General features: G+C 46.6%; 1 protein-coding gene across 3 annotated transcripts in view; it reads left to right on the top strand.

Moving 5' to 3' along the window:
* Zdhhc14 (zDHHC palmitoyltransferase 14) overlaps positions 1-12,132 on the top strand; it is a 253,094-nt gene that overhangs the window by 184,707 nt on the left and 56,255 nt on the right. For all 3 annotated transcript variants that reach the window (XM_026393832.2, XM_026393831.2, XM_026393830.2), the window contains exon 3: positions 5,432-5,590. In XM_026393832.2, the coding sequence (XP_026249617.1) occupies positions 5,432-5,590 (159 nt within the window). The remainder of the gene's footprint in view (positions 1-5,431; positions 5,591-12,132) is intronic.

Here is a 12,132-nt window from a genome sequence, read left to right as displayed (position 1 = left end):
TCCTCTGACCACCTTGGCCCAGCTCTGAACAGCCCATGAGCCTTGCTCAGCAATCACTTTCAGCTCTTGAAGACAAACTTGCAGAGTAAAGCTTTTAACTGGAAGAACCATGTCCCTTCACAAGCCCCTGAGAGCATATTTGTATTTAAGCACTTGTAAAGACAAGTGGCTGCCAGCCTGTGTATTAGTAAGGAAATATGCACATTTACTCCCTTGAGTGGAGACCTAACCAATATGTGTAAACAGACCAGAATTTGCCCTACTTTTCCCCTAAGAGAAGTTGACTTGTCTAGCGTATCTCCTCATTGCTGATATTCTCCTGTGAGCTTGGAAGCTGGCAGAGTGTAGACCAAGACATCCTGGCAAGTGTCTCTGAAATTGCCATCTTCCTTCCTGATAGGTCAACCTTTCCAAAGTTGGGTAGTTTCTGTCCTAACTGCTGCAGAGCACCATGGAAAGAGCTCTCTGAACATGGAAAATTTGTGGGATCCCCTAGCTGGGTGTCGGTAGCATCCAAGGGGTGCTCTCCAGCACACGCAGAGATAGGGCCATGAAGACTTGAGTATAAAGCCATATTTGCCCTGTGCTTTGTCATTATTCCAACTGGACTCCTAACAGCAGAAGTTCCTACCACCCTGGGAGGTACTTGGCAGCTAATTAATGGCCTATGAAATTTAAATGCCCCAGGGAATATCACTTCTCTGAATCCTTCACTGAGGAAAAAAAATCGTAATCCACATCTTGCAAAAATTGGGATTTTTTCCCCCTTTCCATAAAAAAAAAAAAAAAAAAACAGCCCAGTTACTCTCTAACAGTTTGGGGCAGGAGGCTAATAGGTTGTGTTAGTCAGCTTTCTGTGGCTGTGACAAAATACCTGAGGTAAACAACTTAAAAGGAGGAAAAGTTTATCTGGCTTAGTCTCTGCAGTTTCAATCCATAGTCACATGGCTCTGTTGCTCTGGGCTTGGGCTGAGGCAGAACATCATGGTGGGGAACACATGGTGGAACAAGGCTGCTTATCCCATGGTGGCTGCGGGGGGTGGGGGGGGCGGGAGAGAGAAGAGGAGAGGAGAGGAGGACAGGGAACCAAGGACAAGTGTTTTAATCAGCTTTTTCAGTGCTGTGACTAAAAGATCTGATCAGCACAATTATAGAGGAAGAAAAGCTTATTCGAGGGCTTAGGGTTTCAGAGGTCTCAATCCATAGACAGCAGGCTCCATTCCTCAAGGCTTGAGGTGAGGCTGAACATCGTGGCAGGAGAGGGTGGCAGAAGGAAGCAGCTCACATCATGGCGATCAGGAAGCCGAGAGAGAAACTCTACTCCTCAGATACAAATATATACCCCAAAGCTATGCCCCAATTCCCACCTCCTCCACCCACACCCCACCACTTCGGGTACCACCCAGTCAGTCCCTATCAGGGGCTTAACTCACTGATTGGGTTAAGATTCTCACAACCCAATCACGTCTCCTCTGAACCTTCTTGCACCATTTCACATGTGAGCTTTTGGAGGACACCTCACAGCCAAACCATAACAGGATGTCCCCTTCAAAGGCATGTCCCCAGTGACCCGCTTCCTCCAATCTACTAAAGTTGTACCACTTTCCAATAGTGCCACTGGCTAGCAACCAGGCACGTGGCCTTTAGGGGACACTTCCAATGGTAACAGGAGTCTGTCTCGATGTAGTGCTCTGGTATTCTTTCAGGAGGAGGAGATGACGCCCCTTTCTGAGGCAGGCTTAGAGAGCAGGAGAGAATGTAAGCACACACTCACGTGAGCCCGTGGCTGACCCGGCGCTTCTCTGTGAGTGAAACAACTAGTCCGTGGCAGTTCCTGGTCCCCGAGCTCACACACTGACCAGCCTCCCCTTTCCATCCGGAAGGGCCCCAATTCTTTGTCCCTGGGTTTGATTGCCAGGTTGGTACTAGATGTGGGTGCTGCTATTATTTCTGTCTCTTGCCACAACTCCCAACAACTGGGAAGTGGGGGCCTTTGTGAATGTAAGGACCACTTCAAGATTTACGCGTTCTCTCAGAGTGCTTGTGCATGAAATTGTCCTTGAGAAATACTTGTTTTACAGGAACTTGCAGGAACTACTAGGGTTTTTTTTTTTTTTTTTTTTAATCCAGGCTTCCTTCTAGTGTTCTTGAACTAGTAGCTACTGTAAGCCTTGATTATTCTTTTCAATAGCTGTACTTCAACAACAAAGAGCAGCCCTGAGGAGCAGAGGCACAATTGTTACCAACAACAAATAAGAAGGGGAAAAAACACACCCAAAAACCAGAATAATTGAATATTAGAGCAGGAACAATCAGCTTCACGCTTTGTGCCACAGAACTCAGTCCATGGATGCTGGTGATCTCCACTAGGGAGAGAAAGGCTTGGTGACTGGCCGTGGGCCTCAGACGGAACATGGAAGAAAAGCTTCTGTCCTCAGGTTGGTATTTGAAGCCCTAGGCTCCAGGGCTGGCACCTAGTAGAAGCACAGCACAGATCGATTAACTGGATAAATAAATGAATTAAGTGCCATGAGAGCCCAAGGGAGGAAATAAGTGACTGTGCTTGCCAAGTATTTTCACAAAAGAAGCCTGAATTGGACCTTAAAGGTAGGATTATTTCTGCAGACATCAGGAAGGGAAGCTGCAAATCGGAGCACACCGTGTGCAAATGTCCGAAGGACAATGTGGCCTCCCAGGGAAGCACAGGGGGCCACTGGGCTTGGTTGACTTCAAGCTCCAGTTTAGTGTGTCTGTGGAATTCTAGTATTCAGCTCACTTGTGTGTCAAAGGTTCGATTTTTCTTTCCCTTAAGCATTAGGAACGCTAGTAAAGACTAGTTTGTTGTTTTTGTTTCTGTGTTCCCAAGTCTTTGACATTCACAACTGAGTTTTGTAAGTGATTCTAGGTGGTAAGTTGCCATTTCTGCACAATTCAGCTTTAAATTTTTCTGCTTAAATGACCATAAATGTTTCATCGAGTATCTTTCTAAACTTATATCTGACCCTCTAGTTTTTCTACCCATGTTTATAAGAGCTAAGTAAATACGGTCGACTGTACCCTGACATAGGCAACAGAAGCACTCAATGATTGATTTAGGTCTCAGGGGCACCCAGCTGGCACCTGCAGAGATCTGCCTTAATGTTGCTGTGTTCAAAGCCAGTTCTTTTCACCTGGTACTTAGGGACACACACAACCACGCCACCTCTTTGTTTTCTCTTAGTACAGAACAGATTGGAGAGCCCTCCCGTTCCCAGTGTGTATGCTTCTTGGAGTTGGGGGCTGCTGCCGATGCTGCTGAACTTAGGATCATTGATAGTGTAGTCCATAGGGTGCCGGGCAGGTGAGGCACATGCCAGGAAGGGATGTCCTCTCTGGCAAGGTGCTAAGCAGGAGGGCTGGTCCCAAGGAAGAGGCAGAGCCAAGGGCTGTGCCTTACCATTTCCATCCCTAGCTCTCCCGCCGCGTTCCCAAACTTTCTTCCTCTTTGTTTGCAACCTGCTAATGGAACTTTAATTTTCCATGAATAGTAAGTGGCTGAAAGCAGCAAAGTGTTCTCCTTACCACTGGGATTGATATTTTTACTAAAACCTTAGGCTAAAGGTTGAGGGCAGATTATCACAGCCTCTTAAAGGAGACTAGGGTGTGGGGGCAGGAGAATAGCTGTTGGAGCCCCTGAATCAGGATAGGTAGCCCCTGAATCAGGACAGGTGAGCTGTAGCTTCTGCCAGTGAGTGCAGTCCTCCAGACACCACCAACGTGAAGAGACTTGGGGCCCCATGTGCATTTTCTTCTGCAACCCTTCATTAGAGGTAAACTGTATTCTCTTGAGTTCAGCTCTTTATCATACTTGAGCCCCTCCTTAAAAGGCACATATGGACAATATATGAACTGGGGAGTATCTTCAAGATCCTGAATCAGGGTTCTCAAACTGTAAGGTGCCCAAATCACTGCAAAACCTCAGATAAATGCAAATTACATTTAGTAGCTGGGAGGAGCTGTTGGGTGACATGGATGCTGTATGGACCACTCTTGGAGCCACAAGGCCCCAGAGAGCAGTGTTCTCAACTTTGCATCTCTGGATAGATTGGCATACCTGGGGAGCTTTTTAAAATCTTGATGCCAAACTGTACCCCACACCAGTGAAATCAGAATCCTGAGGACAAGGCCAAGATATCCCTGGTTCTAGAAGCCCCCACATCATTCCTGCCCTGGTTGAGTCTGTAAGAAAGACGTGAGTGGATGGTGGGACTGATTCCTACCACTTTGGAAATCGGCCACAGCGTACTGTGACGGTCTTGACGTGGTGTCCTTTAAGGACTGTGAATTACAAATGAGCAGCTGCCTTTCGTGTGGCCAGCTTCGGAGCCTGGGCTGAGGGCCTCGGACGCTCTTGCCATGCCCCCTGCACTGTGGCCTCTGCTTTTGGCTGCTGCAGGCTCTTTTCGGCAATCCTAATGGGGCTCTCAGAGTCCAGTGAGAATGAAACCGGACCTTGTCTTCCTGGGGCGAGGGTTTCTCCGCCCTGCTGCACATTCACATCGCTGGTCCGCATTCCGCGTGCTGGACGGTCCGAAAGCTCCCCGTGCGATGCTGATGCGAAACCCGGACCGGGAGCTACAAGGAGACTTTAAAAAATAGACATATTTGTTTTTCTTCAACACTTTTGGAACTGGTTCTAAATAACAAAAGATGCTGGTCGGATGATAAACTGTAGAAATGTTTTTTAAATATGCAATTAATGATTTTTAAAATGTTTCAATATGTATATGTCGGCTTCCTGTCCCCCACCTAGTATTTTTGGGGAGGCCAATAGGCACTTGAGCTGGGAGTGGGGTTCACCAACATGAAAATCAACTAGGGTGCTGCATTAGTTAAGGTAAGGCTAGCTGCTAAAACAGATAAAACCCAGACCTTCCAGGGCTCGACACTGCAGAAGTTGGGCAACTGTGACAAGGTCGGCAGGTAGCCTTCCTCTGCAGTCTGCCCAATGGGAGGGTGGGAGCGCGGCTCCAGGGGGTGGTCCCCCAGCTGGGCGGGGCCACATGTGCTCTCACGCCATTGGCCAGAGCTCCATCACTTGGCTCCTGGCCCTTCGTGAATGAGTGCAGTGAGGTCCAGGGACTGTGGAGCCTTGGCCAGCAGCCAGCATTGAGGACTAGCGGTCCTTGAAGTGATGATTGATTTTTTTTTTTTTTTTTTTGTACCAGGGATTGAACCCAGGGTTGCTTAACCACTGAGCCTCATCCCCAGCCCTTCTTTATATTTTATTTTGAGACAGGGTCTCGCCACGTTGATTAGGGCCTCGCTAAATTGCTGAGGCTGGCTTTGAACTTGCAATCCTCCAGCCTCATCCTCTTGAGCCACTAGGATTTCAGCTGCACCCCGTTTGAAGTGATGATCTTAGGGAAGTGTTCTCTTCTTTTCTCCGCAGATATTGCAAACGGCACCAGTTCAGGGGGGTACCGCCCGCCTCCCAGAACCAAAGAAGTCATCATCAATGGCCAGACTGTGAAACTTAAGTATTGTTTCACCTGCAAGATTTTCCGGCCCCCTCGCGCCTCCCACTGCAGCCTGTGCGATAACTGCGTAGGTGAGTAGGAGCCCGGGTCGCGGGGGCCACGTGGGGGATGTGCTCCCGGTAGGCGGATAGGCGTTGTGCCAGGGCTGGTGTGTGCCCATCTTTAATCCTTCTCCACTGAAACACTCAATAATAGTTAATGTTCAGTGTATTTGCTTGTTACCATGAATTGCATCGACCAGGCCTAGAGTTACCAATCTTTTTTATTTTTCCCCCCCCCCCGCATTCTGCAATGCCCTCGGCCTTCAGTTCCCCAGCACAGCGCAGAGATAAAACCATTTCATCCCTAGGCCGCTCCATGGCCTGACCAGGTGGCCCCACACATAAGGGATATTCTTTGTTCAGTTCTGTTCTGGAGCTGGAAGCCCTGGATCCAGCAGGGAGGAGGGAGGCAGAGGAGGGAGATTTCCTCATGGGGGGGCCGTGTTAGGGTCTTTGTTCTTCAGCAGCCTCCACTCTGTCTTCTGGCTTTCTCCAGGAGAGATGAGGGAAACAGGCAGAGGGAAGGTGAGAGCCCAGAGGTCCCTGGTGTAAGACTTGGTCTGACTGTTGACCTAGCGCAGGATTCTGCCACTGTGGTGGGCGCCAGACCCCTGGAGGTGGTCAGCAAGTGTTCCCCGCAGCTGCTGCCCAGGCCGGCAGTCTGCTCCCACCACTAGGCTGGATCTCCTTAGAGATGAGGTGGCTAGGACATGGTCAAGTAGCAAGAAAGACAAAGGCTTGCCACAGTGACAACCCGCGTTTCCTCAGTCCCACGGCCAGCCTCTAGTAACACAACCAAGGACACTTCTGGGGGAAGGAGCAGGAACTCCTCTGTTACCTCATACCTGAGAGGATAGGAATACCCCCAACAAGCCTCATTTCCCTCGGTCACACCGATTTCAACCCTCTTCTTGGGTCTTAGAGCTTGTAGCCTGGATTCTTCTTGAGAAAAATACAATTTTATGATAGACTTCCTGCTTGCCTGCTGTTCCAAGCAATCTTTTAATCATCTTAAATTTACCTTATCTTCACTTTAATAATCTAGAATTTGGTACAAATGCCATGTTTTCCCTATCAGGCTTTGTTTGAGTTTTATTAACTTCAACTACTATTAGTTGTACCTTCCCAGAGGAACAGCATGGAATTCCGTTCCATCTTTCCTAGGTGGTAAGGAGTCTTTAGTGAAGAGCCTGGGCTGTGGCACTAATTGGCCTGAGTCTGGATACTGGCTGTGTTTTAAGCTACTAAACTCTCTGTGCCTCAGTTTTCCTGTCTCTCCAGTGGGGTTGGTAACAATACCTACTTCACGGGATGATTGACAGACCCTAATAAGTAAGTGCCTGTCAAGCGCTCAGAGTAGTGCCTATCCCACGACAAATTATCTGCAATTGTTAGCTCCTATTACTGTTATTACTGCTGCTACCTTCATGTCTCTAGTGGCTTTCTCTGGACAATGCCTTAATACATGTAGTCCTCTGCAGGTGCGATGACCAAAACTACAGCTAGGCCTCCAGGTGGGGAAACACTAGGGGCCATGTGACAGGCTTGATTTGATTTGGTACCCTTCTTTGGCAACACCAGCCCACAGTGGCCATCTCATATCTATCTCAAAGACACTTAAGCCAAAACAGCATGGCAGCTTACAAATCTTCTGGGGAACAATCCATAGGAATTCTCCGGCCTCTTCTTGGACTGTCATTTTGACCTCAGGACTTCTTATGTAATGTAACAGTATGTAACTTACACTTTCTCAGGTAAACTCCTGTTATTTTACGTACCCTCTCCTATGGGCCTAGAGACTTATTCTAGTCTACAGGGAGTTGTTATCTACAAATCTGAAGTATTTACTGGGCACTTCCTCCCCTTTTTCATTTACAAAACTTACCCATTTCTAGACACCCCTGCTTCCACTTATTCATTTCCATCAATTGGTCTCAATCCTGTTTCCTGTCGCAGCCTAATTCTTAATCATGATAAAAACTTTCATTCCCAATTCATAGTGACTCACTGTTTTAAAATCTCCTTTGGATTATTGTCAGACGCTTTCCAAAAGCTCATATGATCACTCACAATTTATTCCCACTATTGCTCCTATGTGTAGATGGCCCTTAAAGAACCCTGATGAGCTGGATGTAAACCCCCTTACCAAAATTATGTATGCCTTTCCCCAGTTGATAGTGTGCTTCTGCCTTAGTAAAACCATTTAAAATGATGTCCTGGCCTATCAAATCTACCAGCAGTGATAGGGCCTTGGGTCTAGAGTATCTCTAGGAGCAGGTGTGGCCTTCTGAAAACAAAGTCACAATGGCAATCAGACATCCCCCTAACCAGCAGAGTGGTGTTCTAGAAACTAGAGGTCCTAAATAGCAAAGGGAAAAGGAGAGAAGGTGACAAAGTCCATGGTGGGTCAAGAGGATGGGGCTGTGCCAAGTGGTACACCACCAGCAGTGTCCTCTAAGCCTGGTCCACAGTCCTGGGCCTGGGCTTGGCTGACCCTAACTAGATTCTGGCTCTATGGAGGACAGGGGAGGTGAGAAACATAGACTGATTGAAAATAAAGCTGCTCATAGAACTCCTTTAAAAAGCATGCAGTTATTCAAATCTGCAGAGCATCGGATTTCCAGTTAATTCCATGACACTTAGGCCTTTGTCATGACCAATGATCCGACCAGAAGATTGAACCTTCTGCATATGAGAAAAGAGTGGAAAGCAGATGTCTCCCACAGAGAAGGGTAATTGCAGAGTTTGCCAGTAGTTTATTTTTAGATAGAAAGTTTTTACTGAAAGAATTCTACTTTTTGCAGCAAGTGAAAAGCACCAGGGTTACAATATGTGGCTTCTCTTGTCATGAAGAGCTTTGGGCTGGCACTTCCCAGGCACAGTAGGTAGATCTTGTTTTGCAAGAGGAGAGGGGAGAGGAGAATGCACTTTCCCAGGTGGCTTGGAAGAGTATTTTCCTTTGTTAAATAAGTTTGAAATGAGAGCCAAGTCCTGGGACTGTGGGTTTCTAGTTGAGGATGGAGGGAAGAGCTTTCTGGGGAGCAAATGCTGGTGCAAAATAGAACTTCTGGGCAGAACCTTGTGGCTGGGAGCTGAGTCCTAGGACACACAGACCCAGGGCTGCACCCTGGTCCTGTCACTGAGTAATCCCAGAACCTGGGCAGGTTATCCTAACACTCCTGTTTCCACCTCTGTGAAACAGGGTGACCCCGGGGCTACCTCAAAGGTTTCTTTTAGAGAGTAAATGAGATGGTACCCATCAAAGCATCCAGAACAGATCTGGTGTACACTAAGGGCCAGTGCATACCTGCCATTAATGTTCATCTCATCAGTAATAGGACATGCTGCTGTTAGGGCTTCTGAATAGCAGATTCAGACAGGATTGGTTGTCACAATCACAGTCGTCACCTTGCTCTTTTGGTAGGATTTAGACCACGTGCAGTAATAGAAGTGTGTATGTTCTTTCTGCCTTGGATTAGCTCCATTTCTGTCTCTGAATCTTCCTGTCTCTCTAGTTTCCTCTGTATCCATCACACCACTTCTGCACATTTGCAACAGAGTATTTGGGGTTGTTTGTCCCTCTAGATGATCTTGAGTTTATAAAACATTTGTAAACAACTAGCAGCTGAGGCCCTATGCCCTCCCTCTCAGACCCTCAGGTCACTAGAGTGAGGGTGGTAGAAGGCAAGAAAAGCCAGAAGGGCCCATGAGGTCCTCTCAGACTGACCCAGTGCATGCGGTTCACCTTCTGTGACCAGGTGGACCCTGTGGGGGAGGTCTGTCCTTTGGTGGCCCAGGTCCAGGATCAGAATGGTCCCAGCATTCTCTGGAATTGGGCACTTCTAATGGAACCTAAACCGGTAACAAAAAGGGACTTAGCTGAAATTAATGTAATCATACGCTGTGGACAAACTAATAAGAAAGTTTGCTAAACATGAAGGCTCGCAAGCATTTGCCAACTGTCTGTACAAGAGTCTGTCTAACTTGGGCCACATGAAGACAGGTCTGCCTAGGAGCTGAGAGGGGCCTCTGGAGGTCCCAGACCTGCTGTCCTTTCCGAGCTAGGGGACCCTCTGTGCACCTGCGATGCCACACCTGGAGGGCTTCGCAGACAAATGAAGGAGTACACAAAACCCTCAGGCCATTCCAGACCCTGGCCACAGCAGCCTCCCTCACACAGGGACACAGGGTGAGCACTGGTCTGGTCATTGACTTCTACCCCTTCTGTTATTTCTGGTGTGGGTGCTACAGGAACCTCCAGAGGCCCCCTGCTGAGACTCAGTGTCCACCCCTACTGGTTTGGGTCAAGCACCACCCTCCTTAAATCCCTACAGACCCCCTCCTCATTCCCCTCTCTTGCTACATTTTCTATCCTGGCTCCTTGACCAGTCATTTCTCGCTCCTGTCCCACGGTGGGCCCTCCTGATGCTCTCACTGCTCCTCTGTGATGCGAGTGTCCACACTCAGCCTGCTGGTTCTGTGTGTATAGCACACACTCAGTGAGTGCCACCACTGCCATCCCTCAGAACCCAGGCTTTGCTTCAACATTGTAACTCACGTTAAGAGAGGTGAAACAGTGGAGGTGTGACGTTACATCTGCCTTCAGGTGTGGGTAGCATCATGGAATTCCTTTTTAACTCTTTGCATTTGGTAAGAGGTAATAAATCCTCATGGGAAAGTGTATCATTTCAGGGGAGAGGCAGGGACTGGCATTGAATCCTCCTTGGAACCCAAATGCACAGGGCTCTCCTGGGCTTCTTAGACTCCATGATCTTTGCATTTCACCAGCTTTAATGAGCATTTGTGTGTCAGGCACTGTGATAGGAGCTAGGTATGTCAAAGTAAAAGCCAGTCCCCAGGGATTGTTGTTAAGCACTGACCAAGGAGAACTTGAGGCAGAAAGCATTATATTTATCATATTACAGAGGTCAAAGAGTAATTTTGTGTTGGTAACAAGAACAATTAAAAATTGTCAACAACATGTATGTACCAAATATTGCAACAAAATACGTAAAGTAAAAGTTGTCAGAAAATGCAAGAATAAATTGGTATAAACATAGTGGCTAGTGAGAAACAACAGTATACCTCTGCTTTTGATGGCTTACATCAATGCAATATGAGAAAATCAAGGATAGCAACTGATAATGAATAAATATATGTTGAACTTTGTTTCTACAAAGTTTACTTGCCTTTTTCAGCTGTTCATGAAACATTTGCAAAAATTAACCATGTTTGGCCACAATAAAATCCTAACTTGCTAAAAGCAGATGTTGCACCAACCACACGGTCTGATGACACAACAATAAAACAAGAATTCAACCACAAAGATATGATTGCACAAACACAAGCAATTGCAACTTAAAAAAAAAAAAGCTTTTCATAAACACTTGGGCAACAGAAACTTCAATTTTGGAAAATGCCAGTAAGAACAATGCAAAATTATAATTCCGAATTCTAAATTTTAAAGACACAAAAAGTAGCCTAAGAGGAAAAGGTATTAATTGGAAGACTATCCAGGTGCTGGTAAGAATCTGCAAGAAGCTGGAAAGGCAGGCTGGGGAGGCTGGGGGTGGGGGGGGGCACAGACAGTCACAACTGTCACAAGATGCTGCCTAGAGGCACAAGCAGCACGTTGCTGGTACCACCACAGGGTTCTCTGTGCCATGGCATCGACTTAAAACTGCCCTGTCTGCCCAAGACCATGGGCTCCAGACTCAGATGTCTGGGTGGGCCTCTGAGCCTGTCTCACTTCTGCACTTGACCCCCTGCCCCACGCATAGTCTGTATAGTGCAGCCGAGGGGGCTGCTTCCCAGCTACTTCAGGGTTTTCCCCAAACAGGAAGTCTACTTGGATGGTAGGTGGCCATGAAGGAGAGCGTCTTTTAAAGTCTAGTACAAAAAAAAAAAAAGTTGAACTTAGAATAGAGGCAAGTAAACAAAGCATCCGTCTCAAGAAGACAGAAAAAGTAGCAAAATAAACTTAAGAAAACAGGGGGAAAAAAAAAAATCAGTGACCTAGAAGGCAGAACAGTGAACATGATGCCAGATCTCATTTCTTGGAAAATAAACAGCCAAGAGATAGAGCTCTGGTGAGACCGAAGAAAGTGGAGTAGATTCAAATGAGATGAATATGGTGAGATATTTTTAAATTATTGGGAAATATATTATTTTGTATGTTGTCTAACTGAAAGTCAGTTAACTAAAAACTCAATGAATCATGATTTTTGTCAGAGATTGGCCCAAAAAATGAGTTAAAAATGGATAGTTCACACAAATTTTTCATGCAATTATCTAGGCAAGGTGCTGAGCGCAGACAATATTACTTCCTACATTCGGAATATAGTGTCAGAGTTTAGAAAAACCTTTTAATTCACTTCACCGTGATAGTATGACCCCAATGACAAAAATCTAACAAAAAATAACATGCAAAAAATCACCAGAATTTTTCATTTATAAGTGTATGTAAAAAGCTAACACGAGTCATAGAAAATTTGATCTCATTTTATTCTGTATATGAAAGAATTAGTCGTTCTGGCATAGAAGGGTGTATTCCAGGAATGCGATTGCTTTGT

The sequence above is a fragment of the Urocitellus parryii genome, chromosome 8, assembly GCF_045843805.1.
Source record: "Urocitellus parryii isolate mUroPar1 chromosome 8, mUroPar1.hap1, whole genome shotgun sequence".
Lineage (NCBI taxonomy): Eukaryota > Metazoa > Chordata > Mammalia > Rodentia > Sciuridae > Urocitellus > Urocitellus parryii.
The sequence above is the reverse complement of the archived record's forward strand: the minus strand, read 5'-3'. Positions and strand labels throughout refer to the sequence as shown.